The 24,459-nt window shown below is 53.1% G+C and overlaps 1 protein-coding gene across 2 annotated transcripts in view; it reads right to left on the bottom strand.

The window, feature by feature from the left end:
• Positions 1–24,459, bottom strand: part of LOC128824972 (uncharacterized) — a 63,148-nt gene that overhangs the window by 4,402 nt on the left and 34,287 nt on the right. The window contains exons 5-7 of one of the 2 annotated variants that reach the window (XM_054006983.1): positions 15,401–15,565; positions 5,743–5,877; positions 3,515–3,607 (exon numbers count right to left, since the gene is read on the bottom strand). In XM_054006983.1, the coding sequence (XP_053862958.1) occupies positions 3,515–3,607; positions 5,743–5,877; positions 15,401–15,565 (393 nt within the window). The remainder of the gene's footprint in view (positions 1–3,514; positions 3,608–5,742; positions 5,878–15,400; positions 15,566–24,459) is intronic. The other variant, XM_054006984.1, reaches the window with a different exon arrangement.

Here is a 24,459-nt window from a genome sequence, read left to right as displayed (position 1 = left end):
GCACCATCAAATTTGGGGTCTAGGCCCTGACGGGGGCCGCAGCTGGCCGGACGACTGGCCGGAGGGCTGTTGTTGCCTCCTTCTGCAGTTTCTGCTCCACCTACACAAGGCGTCTGTGCGGTTCTGGGGCTGGTAAGGTCACAGGGCCAGCTGCGGCCTGAATTGCCTGCGTTGGGTGGCTGGGGTGTGCAAGCCCAGCAAGCGTAGGGTAGCCCTTGAGTCCTTTAGGCTACGGAGCCTCTTGTCCGTCTTTTTGGAGAAGAGCATGGGTCCCTCGAAAGGGAGGTCCTGGATGGTCTGCTGGACCTCGTGTGGAAGGCCTGAGACCTGAAGCCAGGCTCCCCGTCGCATAACCAGCCTGGTTGCCAGTGTGCGGGAGGCTGCGTCCGCCGCATCCAGGGCTGCTTGGAGGGATGCCTGGGAAATTAATTTCCCCTCCTCTACTATAGCCAAAAATTCTGTTCGCGATTCCTGGGGAAGGAGTTCAGTGAACTTGGACAATGCTGAGCATGTGTTGTGTCCATACTGGCTCACTATAGCCTGTTGGTTGGCTATATGTAATTGCAGACCCCCTGTTGAGTACACCTTTCTGCCAAATAGGTCCAATAGGTTGTTTAGTCTGACAAAGCGAAGGCTGAGGGGGGATATGATTGCTATCTTTAAATATATCAGAGGGATAAATACAAGGGAGGGAGAGGAATTATTCCAGCTTAGTACTAATGTGGACATGAGAACGAATGGATATAAACTGGCCGTGGGGAAGTTCAGGCTTGAAATTAGACGAAGGTTTCTGACCGTCAGAGGGGTGAAATATTGGAACGGCCTTCCGAGGGAAACGGTGGGGGTGACGGACCTGTCTGGTTTTAAGATTAAGTTAGATAAGTTTATGGAGGGAATGGTTTAATGGTAAAACATAGTAGTCAAGGAATACCAAGCAATGGTAGGTAAATAGTATAATGGCTAACAGGGGTCAGGCTAGAGACTCTTGCCTATATGCTCGGGGTCTTACTGATCGCCATATTTGGGGTCGGGAAGGAATTTTCCTCCAGGGTAGATTGGCTGAGCCTCTGGAGGTTTTTCGCCTTCCTCCGCAGCATGGGGCAGGGAACACTAGCAGGAGGGTCTCTGCCGATTGAAGTCACTAAAACACAGGATTGGGGACTTCAACAGCAGAGTCCAGGGAAGGGGTAGGGACGGTTTTATGGCCTGCAGCATGCAGGGGGTCAGACCAGATGATCATAATGGTCCCTTCTGACCTTAAAGTCTATGAGTCTATGAACTTTTTGGCCTCCCTGTTCTTCGATGTAGACCCTTGGAACCCCTGACGCTCCCTTTGGTTGGTCGCATCCACAACCAGAGAGTCCGGGGGAGGGTGGGCATACAGGTGCTCATGGCCCTTGGAAGGCACAAAGTAGCACCTCTCTGTCTTTTTGGCCGCGGGGGCCAAGGAAGCTGGCGTCTGCCACAAGGTGTGGGACGTATCAGCTATTGTTTTTATCAATGGTAGGGCAACCCTAGATGGGCCCAAGGGTTCAGGATGTCCACTATCGGATCCACATCCACCTCGGTCTCTGCTTGGATCGCCAGGCTCTGAGCTGCAAGCTTAAGTAGCTGCTGAAGCACCTGGTTGTCCTCTAGGGCCGGTGCTGCTGAAGTTCCCACAACCGCCTCATCCGGAGAGGAAAAGGAGGAGATCACCTGCAAAGGGCCTTCCTCTGTACCCTCAGTCTCTGCAGGGGCCTGCGGCACATGGTACTGCGGTTGCGTGGCCGGTGAGGATGCGAGATGCGGCACCGCGGCCGGTACCGGGCTCGACACCGAACGACGAGGCGTGTTGTGCAGTGCCTGCGGAGTCGGGACCATGGTTCCCGCCGGTGCTGGTGTCTGGCTAGGGGGTGCCGGGCTTTGATGTGGCACACTCCTGTCTGACAGCGGTGCCGGTGGTGGAGGCATTTGCACCAGGGCCCCCGACGTTGAGGAGACCGATGCAGACCTGGAGCGCGGGCTGTGCACCTGTCCCATGGTCTGATGGTAAGCCCAAGGAGTCCAGAATGGCCACTGGGAGGGCTGCTGCCACTGCGCCGGGTAAGGTTGTTGGCTTGCCTGCAAAGCCAACCTCCTGCTCCTCGATCTACTGGATCAGTAGGATTCCGCCTCCAGGTCCGAGGTCTCCGAATAGGAGGATCGAGGGGGAGCAGTACCCACTGCCGCCGGAGGGTGGTGCCGCGGGCCCGGGGAATGCTCTCTCTACACCAGTACCGCAGGGGCAGTGCTGGGCGGGGACCGGGGCAACATCATGGCTGGCTTGCCCCTTGATTTAATCGGGGGTCGGGCCATAGTCGTTGGCTCCTTCCACCAGTGTGGGGAGGCCGACACCGGGAGGCTTAATAAGTCAGAGGCCGCCTCGAACGCCTCCGGTGTTGCTGGGAGACGCACATCCTCGCTGAGGTCTGGGGATCTCGACCGGTCTGGACTCGACCACACCCCCCCCCGGGGCGGGAGTCGACGGAACCATGGGAGGGTGCGGTTGTGGCTCTGCTTTTCCCACTGCACTCGTGGACGCCGCCGGCCTTTTAAGGTCCTGGTGGGGTGATCGGCCCCTCACCGGCCTCTTCTTCTTTGCAGACACTGGAGATGGTGATCGGTGCCTTATGGAGACCGATTTTCTATGTCCCGATTCTCCCCGGTGCTGGGACTTAAGAGGTCTTAGACCGGGCCTCCTGCCTTGTTAGCGGTGCCGGGGCGCTGCGCACTGAGGATGAGTCACACACTGGCACAGCAGTGTGGTCACATGGTCATGGTGCCGTCTCCTCTCCAGCTACTTCTAAGGCATGTGCAGGCTCTACTCCTCAAGGCAGAACCTGGAGGGCTCTAAAAGCAGCCGGAAATGAGGAAGGGGCGCTAGCCTTGCTGCCTCTTGTCATGGCTGGTGCTACATATGGGTGGAAAAGGAAATATTTCCAGAGCCTGGAGCTGCAAAAGAGAGGCCTGTCCAAGAGTCCAGGGGAAGAGGAGGATGAGACGGACTGGCAGCACATCCTGGGGAAGAGAAGGAGGATGTGCTCACAGGGCACAGTGGGAGTTAATTACACTCCAGGAGGTGCTCAGCACCTAAATTACTCACACAGGTGCTCTGGGTTTTACACTAAATAGCTTTTAATCACTAACGCTGCTTGTTTCCTTAGTGGGATAGCAAAACCCAGCGGGGCAGTTTCACTTCCTGGTTCCCATGCCCTGGCCCCATGATGCTGAGTTCTCTGACTACAATGGTGCTGCACTGGTCTAAAATCTGGTCCTGTGTTTCTGTTGTTTAACAAACAAACAATGCATGAAATTCTGTCTGTTCATGTTGTTTTGTGAAGCATTCACAGCCCACAACTAGAATGTTGGGCTCAAAACGACTTGGCACTGCCCCTTTCTCAGCATGCCCCAGGGTTTAACCATGAAGCTAGAGTCAAATGGTAACAGCATAAGGGGATCATTCACGCAGCGAAGGAGAAGGAGGGAGACCTACCATCTTGCTGACTTTCTTCTCCAGGTCATCTGAGGTTCGGTACCGTTTCAGCTCCTCTGCCATGCGGATGTTAGCTTGGACAATGCTGGCAATCTGAAACGAAGAAAGCAGACGCATGGCGGCAGCATGAAAGAGGCACCCTTGATCATAAAGAGGAGCTAGGGTCATATTTGGCAGTGGCCAATTCCTTCATGACAAAACACAAGTAAAGCAGGTCAAACCCAATGCAGCAGACAGCTTGCTGGATACAGAAATCTTCGGTTCCCTATAGCACAAGGCACGGTAACAACCACTGCTCTCCCATTGCAGCACCATCCTGCTCTGCGCTGTGCACTAAGCTCTGGGGCAGTGGTCCCCAACCTTTCTGTGGCCAGTAGCACATTCATGTTTTCAGAAGAGTGTGGCGGGCGCCAACAATTTTTCAAGGCTTACTTTGTATTTGTACATTAAATAATACGAAAAACATCGTATTTAATATTACATAATATATGAATCCAGAGAGAAGAGAGAAGCCGGAGAGAAGCCACGAGGACAGAGAACACCGGCGCCTGCAGCCCCGGAGTACTCTGTCCCCAGCAGGCGCGGGGCCCCGGCTTCTCTCCCCTGCTGGGCACTAGGTGGGCCCCGGCGCCTGCCGGGACAGGGCCGGCTCTAGGTTTTTTGCCGCCCCAAGCAAAAAAAATTTTGGCTGCCCCCCACCCGAGTCCTGGGCTCTCCCCCCCCAGTGTCCTCCCCAACCCACACTCAAATGCACATGGAAGGCATAGGGACTAACCCTCAAACCTTGTACCCGGAAAGGGATGGGGATCTAGTAAAGAGGGTTCGAGCAGAGGAGCGGGTGTGGGGGTGCTTGGAGGCTTTACACTGGCAAAGAAGCGGGGTGTGATGTACTCGCGGAGGAGGGTGGAGGGGGTATCAGGAGGGTTGTGGGAGAAGAGGTGCAGGGGAAGGGGGAGGTGTAGGAGGAGAGGGCTGGGGGAGGGTAGAAGGGGAGAGGTGTGGGTGAAGGGAGGGTACAAGGGGAAGGGGTTCGGCGAAGGAGCGTTGGGGGGGAGGTACAAGTGAAGAGCCTGCAAGCGGGATGGGGGGTGCAAGGGCTGAGAGGGGCAGGCGCTGACAGCTGCTTCCCCAGCCCCATGCAGGCAGAGCCGAGAGGATGGGCACTGACCCCCAGGTGCCCGAGCCGCGGGGGTCCCCCGTGGGGCAGTATCCCCCGCTCGGAGCCGGGCTCTGCCTCTCCCCACCCCTGGTGCTGTGGGGGCCCGGGGCAAGCAGCGCGGGGCTGAGGCAGGGGAGGTGCGCTGCAGGCTGGGTCTGGGGGCAGGAGGTGGCAGCCCCCTGGCAGCTCGGGCTGCCCAGCCACTCGCCCCATCAGCGTGCGCATAACACATTAGTGCCCTTCGGAAATCACAACCTCACAGAGCATGTTACTGCTCCATGTAGACAAGCCCTTAGATACAAGTAACCATTTCCAGTGTTTTTCTGGTGGTTTATTGGATAAATGCCAATTTCAGTTTGCTGGTATTGGGGGTATTTTGTTGGTCTTAGCAGTTAAAACCAAAAATCAGAAGCCTGAGATATGGAGGAGGGTGAAGAACGAGCCACATTGCTTCCAGGTGCCCTTTTCTAGAGCAGTCTGGAGAACTCAGGCACTGTGACTGCAGGACACAGCAAGGCAGACTGGATGTTAAATTAACTGGATGTATTCTCCAGCAGCCTTGCTTTCTGCCCCCTTCCTCTACAAGGTTTCCAAAGCTAAGTTCCCCTCTCCTTTCCCCACCCCATGGCAGGAATTCAAAACCATTTGGGCTGAAGGACAAGCAGCCCCCAGTGACTGTTCTCCCAGCCTTCCTGGGCTGCAGATTTTCATACCTGATGGGATGTCACAGGCAGCCAGGTTGGCGCGGTGGGAGCGGATAGATGGCCTTGTTCATTGCTATGCCACAGAACAGGCTGCATGGCTCACCCAGAAGTTGCCCCCTGGCTCACCCAAGCAGAGAGACCTGAAAAGATGGTCCTGCTGTCAGGGCTCCTCCAAGAAAGGCCTGCTGAGCTGCCTCTCTCCCAAGTCCCAGAGAGACTTCACATCTGAAGAACAGCTGCCACAGCCCTTCAGGGTGCCTGTCATGGAGACCCTGTGCCCTGTATAAACTCTCAGGAGGCCCAGCCAGCTGTGCTGCAGTCCCTGGTGCCTGCTCTGTGAGGCGACACTCCCGCTCTGTACCTACATGTTCCTTTAACTGCAGGATCTCTGCCCGAAACTTCTGTTCCATCTCCTTCTTCTCCTCCAGCAGCTGCTGGTTCTGCTGGTGCAGCTCAATCAGTTGTTTCTCCAGCAGGTTCTGATCCAGCCCCTCACTGGGCTGTGGGGGAGAAGGAAAGAGAGAAAAGGTCCCGTAAGTGTAGCAGTGAAAGGAGAGGGCAAGGGAAGATGCAGTGTAGAATCCTGCTCTAGCACCAGATCCTCAAGTCTGACTCCCTGCTCCTGAAGTGGCATTCAGGACCCAAATGGATTGCTTTGGGTCCTGTCTATGGCAGGTGCCAAGTCATCAGGGAGCTTGACTGGGTCTGGGAAGAACAGAAAGGTGGGACTCGGCTACTGTGCCCATGCTAAGCTTTAGCAGAAATGTGAATTGGTCAATAACTCCAAGTGCTGCTACTGTTAAGGGATGAGGAAGGAGCAAATCAGAGGATGACAAAGGGTTATGAAGGGGAGGCAAAACTCTGCTATTGTGTAGTCTCAAAACCCTGCTGCACCACCAGACTAATGTGCAGTGGCCCCAAGCCCAGTCTAAGGCTTGCAAGCAGCGTGTGTAATACAGTTAGACAATTGTATACGGTACCTTCTCCCCACCTGGCCTTCAGCAGCAGCCATGGGAGGGTTGCAGGGAAACAGAAAGAGCAACCTCTAGTCAAGTCAAAGCCCTTTAATCTCCACATTTTGCCCACTTTTAGTCTTAGCAAGTCTTGGCAAAACTCAGCCCCCCACCCCCAGGGATTTATGTCCAGGCCAAAAATGAAGGGTTCAAACCAAGCCATTTGAGTGGAATTATCTAAGCCCTGAGAAGCAATCAGCATGAACTCCTGGCTGCTCAGACACTTCTTCTGACCCTCCGAAGAAAACCTTCCGCAGCAATTTGGTACTGATGGATATTAAGGTTTTAAATCCTTCTTCAACATTTCTTCTGGCCACAGTGCCCAGAGCACACCAATGGCCGTGACTGACAGAGGAGGAAGATGGGGAAAGGAAAAACCATCTACTATAGGCCAAAAAGGCCCCACTGATCATTAATGCTAACAGTGCATTCCAAGAACTCTAATGGGGTCAGGCGCAACCTCAAAAAAAGGGCTGAACTGGTTGTTACTAAACTAACAGCAGCCACCCAACCCCTCTTCCTGTCCCTACACACAGACAAGAAGAAGGGTGAGACATGTCAGTCCAGTGTAATTTTTTCTGAACAGGAGCTTGTAACCAAGGCATCTCTGTGCCACTCTGCCTTAGGACCTGTGTAGCGCTGTAAGGCTGCTTAACTGAATTTGCCTTGCAGTAGTACAGGTAGCAGAGCCAATGTGCTGCAACAGAGAATCCAGTCCCAGGTGTAATGGCAGCCCACTTCTAAAGGCTCCTCCCCCAGCCTTGAGTTCGAGGGACAACTAAAGAATAACAGGGTCTGGAGTGAAGGTCACAGGTTTAGAACTAGGGATCCAGAGGGGGACCCCGAGCAGAGAACCACAGAGAGTGCCCACTGCTCCTCGAAGCTGTCTAGGGAGCCAGCGGACGCCGCCCAGAGGAACTCTGCCCGGGTGCGTGAGACTAGGGAGAAGCAGAAATAGGCCCCACAGTCGCAGAGCACCTCCCCGTCCATCAGGGATGGGGGTGTGATAAATGAAGTGGGAGGGTAGCTCCCTTTTATGGACCCAGCCAGCCAGTAGCTATAAAATCTTTAGTAGCTGTTCTCTGCTTGCTTTACCTGTAAAGGGTTAAAAGTCAGTGCGATGCATAGGTAAAAGGAAGTGAGTGGGCACCTGGCCAAAAGAGCCAATGGGAAGGCTAGAACTTTTTAAAATTGAAACAAGACTCCCCCTTTGTCTGGCTGCTGTTATTCTCGGAGAGAGGCAGACATGGTGTAAGAAACTTGGGCCAGGTATGAAAAATCATCGGTATCATACCTAAAAACTACTCATTTGAAACCCCAGATATGTGCGACGGACCTGTCTGGTTTTAAGATAAAGTTAGATAAGTTTATGGAGGGAATGGTTTAATGGTAAAACATAGTAGTCAAGGAAAGCCAAGCAATGGTGGGTAAATAGTATAATGGCTAACGGGGTCGGGCTGGAGACTCTTGCCTATATGCTCGGGGTCTTACTGATCGCCACATTTGGGGTCGGGAAGGAATTTTCCTCCAGGGCAGATTGGCTGAGCCTCTGGAGGTTTTTCGCCTTCCTCCGCAGCATGGGGCAGGGATCTCTAGCAGGAGGGTCTCTGCCGATTGAAGTCACTAAAAACAGGATTGGGGACTTCAACAGCAGAGTCCAGGGAAGGGGTAGGGACGGTTTCATGGCCTGCAGCATGCAGGGGGTCAGACCAGATGATCATAATGGTCCCTTCTGACCTTAAAGTCTATGAGTCTATGAGTCTATGAGTCTATAAATAGATCAGAAAATGTCTAGGAAAACGCTATCAGGTTTATCTCCTTTTATTTCTTTATGGCTTGTTGACTCCTCTGTGCTAACTCCAGGTGCTTTTGTTTTACTTGTAACCTTTAAGCTGGACCTCAAGAACATTATTCTTGATGCTTAATCCTTGTGTTTTTTTTTTAAATCTAGCAATAGCCTGAGTTTCCAGGTGTATTTTCTTTCTTTTTGTTTTTAATAAAATTTGCCTTTTTTAAGAACAGAATTGGATTTTTGTGTCCTAAGAGGTTTGTGCACATGTTGTTTAATTAGCTGGTGGCAATAGCTGATTTCCTTTGTTTTTCTTTCTCAGCTCTTCCCCAGAGGGGGGAGTGAAAGGGCTTGAGGGTACCCCACAGGAAGGAATTCCCAAGTGCACCTTCCTGGGTTCTCAAAGGGGTTTTGCACTTGGGGGTGGCAGCATCTACCCATCCAAGGTTAAAGAAAAGCTGTAACCTTGGGAGTTTAATACCAGCCTGGAGTGGCCAGTGTCAAGGTTCCTTCCCCACTCTGAACTTTAGCGTACAGATGTAGGGACCTGCATGAAAACCTCTAAGCTTAACTACCAGCTTAGATCTGCTTTTGCTGCCACCACTCAAATGATTTATGAGTTATTTGGGAAACTCTGTCTTTCCCCCCAAAACCTTTCCCTCCCTGGGTAGCCTTGGGAGACTCTTCTACCAATTCCCTGGTGAACACCGATCCAAACCCCTTGGATCTTAAAACAAGGAAAAATCAATCAGGTTCTTAAAAAGAAGGCTTTTAATTAAAGAAAGAAAGGTAAAAATCATCTCTGTAAAATCAGGATGGAAAATAACTTTACAGGGTAATCAGATTCAAAGAGCCCAGAGGAACCCCCTCTAGCCTTAAGTTCAAAGCTACAACAAACAGAGATAAACACTCTAGCAAAAGGTACATTTACAAGTTGAGAAAACTAACAAGCCTTGCCTGGCTGTTATTTACAAGTTTGAAATATGAGAGACTTGTTCAGAAAGATTTGGAGAGCCTGGATTGATGTCTGGTCCCTCTTAGTCCCAAGAGCGAACACCCACCAAAACAAAGAGCACAAACAAAAGCCTTCCCCCCACCAAGATTTGAAAGTATCTTGTCCCCTTATTGGTCCTTTGGGTCAGGTGTCAGCCAGGTTACCTGAGCTTCTTAACCCTTTACAGGCAAAAGGACTTTGGAGTCTCTGGCCAGGAGGGATTCCACAGTATTGTATACAGGAGGGCTGTTACCCTTCCCTTTATAGTTATGACAGCCAGTATTAATGTTTAGAATCCTTGGGGGCCCCCACCTTCTGCACTCAAAGTGCCAGAGTGGGGAATCAGCCTTGACGGGGTGAACTGCACCAGGTACACATGCATCCTCATGACTCCAACCGATATCCCCAGCGGGCCGTGGGACTAAGATGGAATAGAGGCTGGCCCACTGGGGTTCTCACCCTCTACAGGTGGTAGATAGTCCCGCCACTTGGTATCGGGGCGGGACACAAGGGTGAGGAAGTGAAACATGTGGAGCACAAGCATGTAAAGTTGGTCCTGTGGCGCAGTTTGGAAGTGAACCGGCTGCAGGGCACGCATCCAGCTCAGGTTATGGAAGGGAGGGGACCAAAGGGAGCTCATGGAACACGGGCCTGATGAAAAGATCTGGAGGGCTGGGGGTGAGGGGTGGGTGGGGAGCACCCTCTCGCGGGACCCACTCAAGGAAAACCCAAGAGGTGGGCAACAAGGCTGCTCCCATCTCTTCGTGTACGCGCAGGGGGGTCTGAAGGGTGGAGAGCCCCATGTGCCAACCAAGCAGTCGGGGATCCAGTCCCCCGGCATAGTCCAGGAGGTCTCCGATTCTGGTGGTTTCTGCCAGGACCAGCCTCCACCTGCACACAAAGGTGGGGGTTGTGTAGCAGCGGCTCTGTGAGGAGGTCCGCCCCCTCGGTGGCCACAACAGACCTGGTCACTGAGAACAGTTTCCAGGTCCGAAGGAGGTCCTGGTAGAACACCGGCAGCTCAGAGAGGTCTCGCAGAAGACCCCTCAGGTGGAGAATAAAGAGCTGCCGGTCATATCGGAGCCCTCAGAGGTGGCGGAGAAAGGAGTGCACCATCATGCTCCACAGCGGAATACTTGCACCATAAAGGAGTCTCTGCAGGGCCTGGAGGCGGAAGACATGGACCTGGCTGCGGAGGCAAACCAGGCCCTGTTCTCCCTCCTCCAGGGGCAGACTCAGAACCCCTGCAGAGACCCAGTGCAGTCCTGGCCAGAAGAACTCCACAGCTACCCTCTGGAGCCAGGCCAGGATCCCCGGGGTCGGGCTCAGGGTGTTGAGCTGGTGCCAGAGCATGGACAGGACTAGTTGGTTCAGTACCAGCGCCCTCCCGCCCAGGGAGAGGCACGGGAGGAGTCCCATCCATCTCTGCTGCTGCTCACCCACCCTGGCCTCCATATCCTGCCAGTTCTCTTGCAGAAAAGGATGTATGGTGGAAAGGTAGATGCCGAGATAGAGCAGTGGACCCGTGCTCCACCGAATGGCTTGAAGTGCGGGTAGGAAGGAGCTCATCTGCCACCTTGCCCCGACCATCAGGCCAGAGGTCTTGACCCAGTTGACCCGGGCAGAGGAGGCCGCCGAGTAGATCATCTGGCAGGCCTCCACCTGCACCAGGTCGCCCAGGTCCTGGACCATGGGAAGCACGTCGTTGGCGTACGCCGACAGGACCAGCCACAGCTCCGGCTCTCAAAGTACCAACCCCGTCAACTTCCAGAGGAGGAGACAGAGGAAGGGCTTGATTGCCAGAGTATAGAGCTGGCCTGACAATGGACACCCCTGACGTGCCCTTGCCCGAAGCTGACGGGTTCGGTCTGGGTCCAGTTGAGCCTGACCAAGCACTCCGTGGAGGCGTACAGCACCTGGAGAAAACCCATGAACTGGGGCCCGAAGCTGAATGCCCGCAGAGTGCCCAGGAGATACCCATGGTCCATCCTGTCGAATGCCTTCTCCTGGTCCAGGGACAGGAGGGCAAACGACAGACCATCCCTAAACCCGAGCTCCAAGAGGTCTCAGACCAAATACAAATTATCAAAGATGGTGTGGCCCAGGACGGTGTAGGTCTTGTCGGGATGGACCACGTCCGCCAGCACGGACCCCAGCCGCAGCAAGATGGCCTTCACTATGACTTTTTAGTCCGTGCTGAGGAGTGAGATGGGACGCCAGTTCCAAAGGTCGCGGAGATCCCCTTCTTGGGTAGCAAAGCCAGCACAGCTCGCCTGCACGACAGAGGGTGGACCCTGCACTCCAAGGACTTGGCCCAGACGGTGACACAGTCCAGGCCGAGGACGTCCCAGAACACATGGTAAACTCCACGGTCAGCCCGTCCATGCCCAGAGATTTATTGGTGGACACGAGATGGAAGGCTTCCGGGAACTCGGCCAGAGTGAGAGCTCCAGCCGGTCCCGGTCGCCCATGCTGACTGTCAGGAGTTTGTTCCAGAGCAACCTACAAGCATTGGCATTGGTCGGATCCGGGGAGAAGAGGTTAGCGTAGAAGACCCTGGCCCTTCCACGCATCTCCTTGGATCTGTGTGTGTGGAGGGGTGCCATCCTCTGCCAAAAGGCAGGTGATGTGCTTTTTAATCTCCCTCTTTTTTTCCAGGGCATAGAAGCGGGAGCTACGATCCATCTCCTGAAGGAGACAGATGTGGGATCGAACGAATGTGCCCCAGGCCCGATGGTCCTCCAGGACCCGGAGCTCTTCCCGCTTCTCCCAGCACGTAACCCTGGGGCTGGTGGCCAGATGCCTCTCCAGCTCCAAGACCTCCCGCTCCAACTGCTCTATCACCACATCTCTCAGCCGGCTGGCACCCCAGGTGTAGTTGTGGCAGAAGAACTGGGTGCGCCCCTTCCCCACATACCACCACCACTGGGCCGAGGGAAAGGCGCGCCGCTGCCCTTCCAGACCAGCCAGAACTCCTGGAAGGACGCCATGAAGCCCACATTCTCCAGCAAGCTATTGTTCAAATGCCAATAGGCCAGTCCCGGCCTCTCTAGGGTAAGAGAGGCCATCATGGCCACTAAATGGTGGTCCGAGAACATGGCCAGCTGAACAGTGGAGGAGTGAGCCTGTGCTAGATGAAAACATGATAGATAAATGCGGTCCAGCCGAGAGTGGCACGACCCATCGACCTCCACCCGCACATAGGTAAAGGTGGTATTGTCATCCGGGTGGTGGTCGTGCCAGACATCCACCAGGGAGTGATGGTCGACAATCTCCTTGAGCATGCCTGCAGCGGCCTGGCTGCTCCTGAGCCCAGAGCAGTCCCGGTCCTCAAGGGTGGTATTAAAATCCCCACCCAAGACCAGGCACTCACGAGGATCCAAGGTGCCAAGGAAGGTGGATGCCTGCCGATAGAAACGCACCTGCTCCGGGCCTGAGTTTGGGGTGTAGACGTTGACCAGGCCCAGAGGTGCAGCAGACGACCCGGCATGACCTCGGCAACCTTCAGCACCTCGGGCCATAGGTCAGGGGAGAACAGGGTAGCCACCCCAGCCAAATGAGTGCTGAGGGGCTAAAGTATACCCATCCCCCCCCTCCAGCCTCCAACTAGCCTTAGTGGCTAGTGGCTAGAGCTGTGTGGATCTCCTACAGGAAAATCACAGAGTACCCCCCCACACACCCCAAAGGAAGGAGAGCACCTGGCACCTGTGGAGACCCACCCTACAGCCCTGGTTGTTTAAGGTGGCAAAGATGGTTGGTTTCATAGTGAGGGCTGGGGAGGATTCTCGCGGGCAGGGGTGTCGGCAGTCCCCAGCGGGCCTCGCAACAATCCATGCCCAACCCCAAAAGCCAGCAGGGAGTCATGGAAGTTGGGGGCGCGCTGGTAGGCCGCAATGTCCTGCCTCTCAGGTCCCCCTCCCCTCCTCCAAAACAGCCTTCACGGCCCGGAGGATGAGGTGGAAGTCCCCCCAGCACTGGAGAGTGAGCTGCACCTTACCCTTGAAACCACGGGTTTCCACCTCAAGCGGCGCGGTTCATTCCGCAGAGCAGCGGGGGACGGGGTCACAGACCCGCAATTGTCCTCCAGTTGGGTCCCTGCGATTACCCCGTGGTCCACAGAGACAGGCAAACAGGGGGCAGATGCGCGGTGCCTGTAGCGGTGGCACCGTGCAACCCATCTGTGATAAAGGAAGGGGGTGGGTAGCTCCCTTTTATGGACATCCAGCCAGTTAGCTATGAAGTCCCTCTTGATGGCTGTTCTCTGCTTGCTTTACCTGTAAAGGGTTAAAAAAAGTCCCCCAGTTAAAGGAAAGAGAGTGGGCACCTGACCAATAGAGCCAATGGGAAGGCTAGAACTTTTTAAAATGGGGAAAAAGCTTCACTTTTGTCTGTTGTTCTCTCTTGACTGAAGAGACGGGGCAGCTGGAATGCCGTGTAAAGTTTGGACCAGGTATGAAAAATCATCTTCCATAACTAGAAAGATTCATTGGGACAGGGAATGTTTAGATAGACGCGATCAGGTTCATTTATTTATTTTGGCTTGTGGATTTCCTCTGTGCTAAGCTCAGGTATTTTTGTTTTCTTTTGTAATGTTAAACTGGATCCCAGGGAGCGATTCCTGGTGTTTAACCCCTTTTCAGTTGCTCTATAAAATCTAGCAATAGCCTGATGTGTTTCCTTTCTTCTTTTTTTAAAATAAAATTTACCTGTTTTAAGAACCTGATTGGTTTTGTGTTTTAAAAGGTCTGTGCATGTTTTTTAATTAGCTGGTGACAATGGCTGGGTTTCCCTTTTGTTTGTTTTCTTTCTCAGCTTCCCCAAGGGAGGGGTGGAAAAGCTGAGGGGCCTCAGGGAAAACTTCCCAGGTGAGTTTTTCCAGGATTTACAAGAGGCAGTTTTTCACTTGGGTGGTGGCATCATTTACATATACGTCCCCCCACCACCAGGCCCTTCTCCACCACCTCCTGGGCAGCAGCCTCCAATGCCAGGAAGAAGACAACCTTCCCATACATCTTGGATTGCCACCACGACACTGTGCTTCCTGGTCAGGGTGGGGAAGGGACCCCGGCCACTGGGAATGGAGCTAGAGGCGGTGGTCGGGGCAGATGACGTGGAGGGGCTGTGGCCACCTGGGCGTATGCTCTGGGAGCCAAGGATGAAACGCTTCCAGAGCTGGTGGAGGAAACAGCAGGGGAAGGAAGGGCCGCTGCAGATGATTGCCCTCCCCCCCCCAGGGCCAGAGCCCCTAGGCTATTGATTGCCCTTCCCCACCCTGAGGGCCAGAGCCCCTAGGCTAGTGATTGCCCTGCCCGCCCCCCAGGGCCAAAGCCCCTAGGCTGGTGATTCCCCTGCCCCCCCCCCCGAGGACCAGAGCCCCTAGGCTATTGATTGCCCTTCCCCACCCTGAGGGCCAGAGCCCCTAGGCTAGTGATTGCCCTGCCCGCCCCCCAGGGCCAAAGCCCCTAGGCTGGTGATTCCCCTGCCCCCCCCCCGAGGGCCAGAGCCCCTAGGCTAGTGATTGCCCTTCCCCCCCCCCCGAGGGCCAGAGCCCATAGACTGGTGATTTCCCCCCCCCCCCCCCCGAGGGCCAGAGCCCCTAGGCTGGTGATTGCCCCCCCCCCCCCCCGAGGGCCAGAGCCCCATGGCTGGTGACGGCCCTGCTTTCCCCCCCCCCCCCGCGAGGGCCAGAGCCCCTAGGCTAGTGACAGCCCTGCCCTGCCCAGGGGGCTTGAGCCCTGAGACTCCTGGTTATTGCTAGGCTCTGCCCAGGGGACAGGGCTACAGACTGGTGCTTTGCTAGTTCCCCTGCTAATTAACTTCCACCGCTATGATGTAGTGAGGCAGAGTGGCCTCCTGCTGAGCCTGAGGGGGAGGGACGACTGCCAGTGCATTACACAGCCACTACTGCCCTGTATGTCCAACCTCCCCATACACAAGGCATGACGTGTGTATCCAGGCAGGCTCTGACTGCGTAGTGGTGGTACTTCTATGGCACTGTGACTTCGAATCTCAGCACCAAACAATCCTTACCTCACAACCCTGCTCAGGTCCCCTTTTCACAGACGGGGAATTGAGGCAGAGAGACTAAGTGACTTGCCCTAGGTCACACATGGTGTCTGTGGTGGAGCAGAGACTTGAATCCAGGTCTCCAAAGCTCAGCCTAGTACCCTAACCGCTGGGTCATCCTTCCTCTGACTGTCCTGCTACAATTCCAGCTCCCTGCTTACCTGCCCTGCCACAGAATTGGCTCCCTCTTCAAAGATGATGTTGCCACTGCCTCCATCAGGGTCCATCAGCACCAGGGTCTGATGGGTAGGAAGGGATGAGGAGGAAGTGCTGAGCCCCGCCATCTCCTCTACTCCCAGCATGATCCTGCTGTTGAAATGGCTGTTCTTTGAAAAGAGAAGACAGAATGAGACGCTGCCCTGGGGTGTGCTAGGGACAGAAGGTGCACTCGGGACTCGGCACAAGAGGTACTGACTTAAGGAGAATGTTCAAGAAGGAGATTGATGAACTGGAGAGGGTTCCAAGAAGAGCTACGAGAATGATTAAAGGATTAGAAAACCTGCCTTATAGAGATAGATGCAAAGACCTCCATCTATTTAGTTTAATAAGGAGAAAGTTAAGGGGTGGCTTGATCACAGTCTATAAGTACCTACATGGGGAACAAATATTTAATAATGAGCTCTTACTGAGGAAGGTCTAACATGATCCAGTGGCTGGAAGTTGAAGGTAGACAAATTCAGATTGGAAATAAGGTGTCATTGTTTAACAGTGAGAGTAATTAACCACTGGAACAATTTACCAATGATCGTGGTGGATTCTCCATCACTGACAATTTTTAAATTAAGATTAGATGTTTTTCTAAACGATCTGCTCGAGGAATTATGTTTGGGAGGTTCTGTGGCCTGTGTGATACAGAAGGTCAGACTAGATGATCACAATGGTCCCTTCTAGCTTGGAATCTATAAAGAAATTATGCACTCCCGGGTCTCAGCCTGACTCAGGGAACAAGTGATTGTCTCTCTGTCTAGGTTTTTTCATGGCACTCATCAGTGTAGCATCTGAGCCCCTCGCTACGAAGAGTGCACCTGGAGATAGCTAAATTGCTTCTTCTCATCCTTGCAGCCAGCAGGAACTCGACATTGCTCATATGCACAAAGATAGCTCTAAAGTTGGTTTTGTCTTGTATTCTGAAGGCTCCGAGAATCATGCCCATTCTGATCTCATCTGGCAGCAAGTTCCAGATTCATGGCCCAGCCTCCTGCATTAACTGGTCTTGTTCTTGAGACTGACAGTCCCTGCTGTTCCAGCAGCTGTTGTGGGAGGCCATGATCTCACAAGGTGAGGTGATTTCCCACGTAACTCGGGCCAATCCCATGACAGGCTTTGAAGGGGTCAACCAAGATCCTGAACGTAATCTGGAGCCAGTGCACAGCAGGGAGCAGCATCCCGCTGGGCTCTCTGAGGCCTGTGCTGCTGCGTTCTGGAACAACTACAGCGTCTTAAAAGTTGTCCCCTCCATACCTAGGGCTAGAGAATTCCAGTAACTGGGGATTGGGAGCATCACCGTTGCTATGTCTGAACCTGACAGGAGAGGGGAATGATCATCTTGCCACCCATAGCTGGAAGAGAGCTTTAATTATCTGTGTCTGTTTGGGTATCCAGGTGGATACCGACTGTCTAGACAAGCAGAGGGCAGTTGGCCTCAAGGGAGGGTGGTGATATAAACATGGCAAGTTCTCTGAAATCCTTCCTCTCCCCACCAGCAGCATCTTTGTCTTTGCAGGATTCAGTTTGAGACACTTCAGCTAGGTTTTGGCTTTGTGTCTGATGTGAAGGTCATGTAGAAGCTGGCTGTTGACAGGGTGTGGCTGGCATCTTAGTCCATGCCGTTGTAAGATGTACAGATGTTAAAATATGCCTTGAAAATATGCTGTTGACAACGTTTTGTCTGCCCTTTTAACTATCAGGTGGCAATCACTCTGTTTCCTTTTGGAGCTAAAGGCAATGACAGTCAATAGGCCCATCCCAACAGGTGAGACATCTTGTCTGGGGACATGGGCGGTGGATCTAGTAGACCAAGAGAAGTTAGGCCTCCCCAAACAGCCAGGCCATGGCCCCACCCATGCTGCCCTCACTCAGCCTCTCCCTCAAAGCCAGTGGGGGCTAGGGACTTGGGGTGGCTGGGGCGGTGGACTGGGGCTCAGGCTGGCCGGGGCAGAGGTGGGCAGGCTCGGGCTGGCTGGGGAGGGCTGGCTGGGGGCCTGGGACTCGGGGTGGCTGTGAGCAGGCAGGCTGGTGCTCAGGCCGACTGGTGGCCTGGTGCTTGGGGCAGATGGGGTGGGGTGGGGTGGATGGTGGCCTGGGGCAGTCAGTGGGCTAGGACTCGGGCCAACTGGTGGCCTGGTGCTTAGGGCAGATGGGGAGGGGTGGATGGTGGCCTGGGGCAGTCAGTGGGCTAGGACTTGGGCCAGCTGGTGGGCCGGGACTTGGGGTTCTGGTAGAGGAGAGGGGCAGGTAGGGGCATGGCCTCGGGTGGAAGTGACGGGGCCGGGGGCTAGCTTCCCCAAATGGGGCAGAGGGGTCGTGCACCACCCATGACTGGCCCTGGGGAGCATTAATTAAGCTATAGCAATTCCCAAAAAGGGAAAGCACTGCTGCTTGATAGGAAATTTTCTAACTATGGTTAGACTCTCAAATCAAAGACTCCCATAATTTATTTATGGAGGAGATTCCCTTCTCTCAGTCTAGCTAAGAAGAGACCCTGCCAGGTGACAAACAGGAGTAACTGACCTCTTTTCCCATGCAGAGTGCTACGGCTATTGTCTCCCATATGTTAATTAAGAATCACAGGAGAGGAAAACAAAATGTAGGTTTTAAACCAGTTAGAAATAGCTTGGCTGGTGATCCAAAAACTTGAAAATTCCATAGGTCAAACTTCCTGATACATATATATAGATCTAGATATTCACCCCAACTTACAAATTTGTACATTTGTTTGCCTATGAACCAGGTAAACATCTCTCTATGGGTAAGGGGACAGTTGGCCCTTTACAAAAACTCAGTGGGATGTTTTGATTAGCTAGCTCCTAGTACCAAAAGAAAAGGGAAGGGTTATGGGAAATCAGGACCCTGGGGACTAACAGTCCCAGAGGCAATGGATAGAGGCCAATGCTCCAGGTCAGCCTGATTGACAGGTGGGCAGGCTAATGAGGGAGTCAGGAGGCCAGGGGGTCCCGTCCTCTGTGTGAGCTGGAACTGCCGGGCATAGGTGCTGAGTTCATGGGTGCTCCGGGGCTGGAGCACCCACAGGGGAAAATATGGTGGGTGCTGAGCACTCACCGAAAGCCCCCCATCAGTTCCCCCCCATACCCTCAATGCCTCGGCAGGCCTCGCGGAGGAGCACCCCCTCCCCCATCAGCTGTTTTGCGGTGTGCAGACAGGAGGCTCTGGGAAGAGGGGGAGGAGCAAGGACAAGGTGTGCTCGCGGGAGGGAAGAGGGCTGGGCCAGGGGTAGAGCGGGGGGGGGTTGAGCCCCCCCCGGCGCCTGTGCTGCCAGGCCAGAGTGGGGCCAGGCTAAGGGAGCAGGGGCCTGAGCTGAGCTGGGCCGGAGAGCCGCGCCAGCCAGAGAGAACCAGAGAAACAGCTCAGGGAGCAGGAGCCACAGAAGCTGCCCAGGGAGCAGCTTATTCATAGATTCATAGATTGTAGGACTGGAAGGGACCTCGAGAGGTCATCGAGTCCAGTCCCCTGCCCGCATGGCAGGACCAAATACTGTCTAGACCATCCCGGATAGACATTTATCTAACCTACTCTTAAATATCTCCAGAGACGGAGATTCCACAACCTCCCTAGGCAATTTGTTCCAGTGTTTAACCACCCTGACAGTTAGGAACTTTTTCCTAATGTCCAACCTAGACCTCCCTTGCTGCAGTTTAAACCCATTGTTTCTGGTTCTATCCTTAGAGGCTAAGGTGAACAAGTTCTCTCCCTCCTCCTTATGACACCCTTTTAGATACCTGAAAACTGCTATCATGTCCCCTCTCAGTCTTCTCTTTTCCAAACTAAACAAACCCAGTTCTTTCAGCCTTCCTTCATAGGTCATGTTCTCAAGACCTTTAATCATTCTTGTTGCTCTTCTTTGGACCCTTTCCAATTTCTCCACATCTTTTTTAAAATGCGGCGCCCAGAACTGGACACAATACTCCAGCTGAGGCCTAACCAGAGCAGAGTAGAGCGGAAGAATGACTTCTCGTGTCTTGCTCACAACACACCTGTTAATGCATCCCAGAATCATGTTTGCTTTTTTTGCAACAGCATCACACTGTTGACTCATATTTAGCTTGTGGTCCACTATAACCCCTAGATCCCTTTCTGCCGTACTCCTTCCTAGACAGTCTCTTCCCATTCTGTATGTGTGAAACTGATTTTTCCTTCCTAAGTGGAGCACTTTGCATTTGTCTTTGTTAAACTTCATCCTGTTTAACTCAGACCATTTCTCCAATTTGTCCAGATCATTTTGAATTATGACCCTGTCCTCCAAAGTAGTTGCAATCCCTCCCAGTTTGGTATCATCCGCAAACTTAATAAGCGTACTTTCTATGCCAACATCTAAGTCGTTGATGAAGATATTGAACAGAGCCGGTCCCAAAACAGACCCCTGCGGTACCCCACTCGTTACGCCTTTCCAGCAGGATTGAGAACCATTAATAACAACTCTCTGAGTACGGTTATCCAGCCAGTTATGCACCCACCTTATAGTAGCCCCATCTAAATTGTATTTGCCTAGTTTATCGATCAGAATATCGTGCGAGACCGTATCAAATGCCTTACTAAAGTCTAGGTATACCACATCCACCGCTTCACCCGCTCCAGCTGGGGGGCGAGCTGCAGGAGCCAGAGGGGCCAGAGAAGCAGCCCAGGGGGCTGGAGGCACAGCAGGAGCGGTGCTGGGGCTGGAGCCAGGGCAGTGAGCAGCTGGGGAGAGTGAGGGGGACCCTGGGCAGAGGGCCCAGTGCAGGGAGATGCCCCCAGCCAAGAGGCCTTGCAGGCCAGACCTGGGGAGGATCATAACTCCGATGGGGGGGTCGATGCTGGCAACAGGGTCCTACCACCTAGAGCCTGAGGGCATGTGGCCATCGCCAGAGCAAGTGTCCGACATGCAGTATCCCTGCAGCACGGCCAGGGCCTGGGAGGGAGGCCTGGGACTTGTGAGGAACAGACTGAACTTCCCTGACATTCCAGAGACGCTGGTTGTGATGTCCCCGTGCCACAGAGTGGGGTGATGTGTTTTCCTTTAACCTTTCCCATATTTTACATTGGTTGCTGTTTCATAAATTGTATTTGCTTGAACTGTATATAATGATCAGTGGGTCAGGGAAGCATCCAGAGCGCAGAGAGCACCCTGGAGTGGGGACACCCGAGCCCCTGTCCTAAGTGACCACAAGATTGGGAGTCGAGCTCCCCAGGAATTGTCAGGGTTACAAGGACTCTGCCAGACAGGAGAGTGGAAGGGGAGCCCTTGAGGTCAGGCAGGCCTCTGGGTAAAGGGAGTGGGAGCGAGGACTCGGATCCTTTCGCTAGCCCATTTCACCGGGGTAATGTATAAGCCAGGAAAGTTCCCCACAATAGTGGGATCAATCCCCGGCTTACATATGTAAATAATCTCTCTTGTTCCTAATGTATATGACAAGCTTTGAAAGGCATGAAGTGAAGAGTATTAGATAAAACCAGAGAACGTACGGATCACGTCCATGAGATTTAGAAAACTCTAAGATATTTTGTTTTCCTGGGAAATGATTGTTGTACCCTAGCAGTGATAAGAATTATTGAAAGACATATTCACTTAACCAGGGTAAAACTTTGGAATATTACAAGAAATTGCTTAAAAGGGGGGGATACCAAATCAATACTCGGGGCAAATTATGAAATACAATCCATGAAATGAGCAAACCTTGGACTAAAGGAAGCATCAAAGAAATTTCTTATACACTCTCGCTCTCTACTGGACATCAACAGAAGCAGCAGAGAAACTCAAAGCTGAAAGCTGAGAGCAATATGGCAAATGGCCAACAGAAATCAGAGGGCTGCCCATTCCACCAAGCCCTGAACTCAGGATATAGAAAACTGAGGTCACCATGTGGAACCCCAAAGTTGACTGAACCCACAAAGAAGTTGCAGGATCCCCAGTGCAATGAACACCTGGACCAGCTGCATGGAAAGGACTCTCCCCCAGCCCCATTCTATGGTTAAGAGGATAAGAAGTGGTGAGATTTCATTTCAAAGACTGTATTTCCCCTTCTGTTCTGTAACATAAATAACTGTAGGTTATCTTGATTAAGTCTACACTCTCTAGTGAGACACCAAGTAACCATAAGTTTTATTTTAACTATCTGCATTCCCTCATGTAAGGGTCCAAACAAATTGGCCTAAGAGAGATTTGAACCATAACTTCAAGCAATTGCTTTTGATTGTCAAAATTTGTTCCTTTTGGACCAATGTGCTCCCAGAGCACGGACTGAACTCTTAAAAGTGTCTTAAAGACAAGTACATCGTTATTCTTTGGAGAAATCCTAGAAGGAGGATAAATGTGTTAGGTACTCAAAAATATGTTCATAAGTAACTGTAATAAGAAATCTTGGTGATTTGCATGTTCCTTGGTGTAACTGCTGAGCCTCAACCCTAGTTTTTGACAACGGCTGGTTATTGGTGCCTGTGCAGTACGTGCCTACAACTTCAGCTGTGTCTACACTCGATTGTAAACAGCTGATTGTATATTGTGGTTCTGGGTGAAACAGTAACTTGTTGATTAGTTAAAAGTAACCAAATGTCCTGATTTGAGAAATACCGTTTAAGTTAAAAGCTGGCCTGAAAAGAACCTACCATTAAATTAGAAAGCTAACACTCCTTAGAGTCAGCGAAAAGAGGCTATCCTATTAGATTTCATTTCACATGAAGTATAACACTTATGCAGTTGGCAAATCTAGGTTGTTAAATTTCAGCTTTAAAATCTAACTGGCACCTCAGCAAATTTGCAAAATTGACCCCCTTTCACACCGACACTGTTTCACAATCTCTCCCAGTGGCTCCATACAGATATGGACCAGGCTGGGGAAAAGGTTGGATTCCCCCTGGGATGCCGCAGGCCAGGGCTCTGGAGTTGGAGGAGCAGGGCTCCATTAAGACTCTCCGGGTGCAGCTTGAGAATGATTGAAGTCACAGCAGCATGAACCCACAACACCCTGCCATGTCTCTGAGGACGGACAGAAGGACTCCATTGTCAGCTGTATCAAACACTTGAGAGAGGTCCAGCAATGGCAATATGGGCGTACTGCCCCAACCATGGTCAAGAGATGTTACTATCCTGGAGTCTGAATGGTTCAGGATATTGGCAGTGTCTAGATGCAGATGGAGATGACCCGTGGTGTGCTTCTCAGTTAGCTTGCTCAGGAATGGAAGGGGAGCTAGGTACCAGGCTATCGTTGGAGAAGCTGGTTGTGCTGTGTGCTGGTTTCTCAAGTGTTGCTGACTTATGGGCCCCTTTGGGGTGCGTGGTAGATTTCTCTCCTCAAGGGACATGATGACAATTTCCTTTGTAGGGATCCCAGTACTCTTGGATCTTTCATTATCCAAGAAGGGCCAGAGTTGGGGGCTCAGTTTCTGGCAGTGTTTCTAGGACTTCCTGACTCTGATATCTTGTACTAGTCCCAGCTGGACAACTGTCTATGTTGCAAAACTATCACCTCTTTTGGCAGAACTGCCTATTGTTCAGGTGTGACCCAGGACTGGAATAGCAAGGGTACTGCAGGTGAGGATCAAGGTGCACTGGCAGAACTTTGAGGGGTGGTCTTGCATACCTATTATCTGCATTATACCTGGCTTTAGCCAGAGCCTTTAGTCCTCTCACTTTCTTGGGTATTAAAGCTCCTCAAATTCATCCACATTAACAGGCACTTGACTTTTGAGGCCACACTGTAACCAGTCTCCCATATACAAAGGCTCCCCGGGGTGCCTCTGGGGCATTCAGTATCTGCACTCTTCACCAAGTGTCCCGCAATCTAGAGCGGCAGAAGCCACCCCCCTCCTGGCGTAAGTGAAGCCAGTCTCAAATCCTCGCTTCTCCGCACAGCCTTGGCAATGCATCGCGCTCACAGGAAGTACCGTACTGGCAGCTCCTTCTCTGTGGGACTGAGTCTGCTCATGGTATAACTCATGGCCACACCAACAGAGAAAGGACAGTCTGACATCACAGTGCCCTGTCTGTCAAGGGAACTCGAGACCTAAGCTCCCTGCAGCGGGGCAGAGAGGTTATAAACCAGGTGTATGAGCCACCTACTGGCCAGCTGTCAGGCAGTACCTGCATTACAGATAACACTGGCTCCCCAGTGAGCTTCAGCTCCAGGTCCAGGTCCTGGTCCTCCTCCGCCAAGCCACTGAAAGGGTCTGACCCAGCTGTCCAAGGGACCACCTCTCCCCCCACACCCCTTCAAGGAACTGCAATCCGCACAGACAATGCAGGCTAGGGCTCGCTGGAGATGGAGGCACAGCCATCCCTGGGAAGAGGATTTGCCTGCCACAGGGAATCAGGCTCAGTTCACATCCCTCCTGCAACAGACCTGTGTGTGCACCTTGCCTTTCCTCAGGAGAGGCAGCAGCATGCAGGCTGGGGAGCCCTGTCCCTGAAGGAAAAAAGCCAATGGAGCAGCCCTACCGAGAGCGGAGCAGAGCCAGCTGTCCTGCCAGGACAGCACTGAAGCAGAACTGCTTGTATTTGGTGCCTAGATCCCATGGTGACCAGAGCCAGACGGCTAGAGGAGACACACATGTACTAGCCACTGTTTGCTTCTGCCCCCGGATAGCAGGAAGTTCTGTGCCCAGCAGGGTGGTGGGGAGGAGAAAGGGCACGGAACACATCACATAAGCATGAAAGCCATCTACCACCCCGCCCCCCCCCCGGCCTTGTTTTCACCAGAAGGTGTAGCACGGGGGGGGGCAAACTTTTTGGCCCAAGGTCCACATTGGGGTGCGAAACTGTATGGAGGGCCAGGTAGGGAAGGCTGTGCCCCCCAAACAGCCTTGCCCCCGCCCCCTATCCACCCCCTCCAACTTCCCACCCCCTGACTGCCCCACTCAGAACTCCCGACCCATCCAACCCCCCGATCCTTGTCCCCTGACCCTCCCGGGACCCCCCACCCCTAACCGTGCCCCCGGGACCCCACCCCCTATCTAACCCCCCCCCTACTCCCTGTCTCCCCCCTCCTGGGACCCCCTGACCCCCCGGGAC

The sequence above is a fragment of the Malaclemys terrapin genome, chromosome 16 (genome assembly GCF_027887155.1).
Source record: "Malaclemys terrapin pileata isolate rMalTer1 chromosome 16, rMalTer1.hap1, whole genome shotgun sequence".
Taxonomy (NCBI): domain Eukaryota; kingdom Metazoa; phylum Chordata; order Testudines; family Emydidae; genus Malaclemys; species Malaclemys terrapin.
Note: the sequence above shows the minus strand (reverse complement) of the source record. Positions and strands in the feature narration are given on the sequence as shown.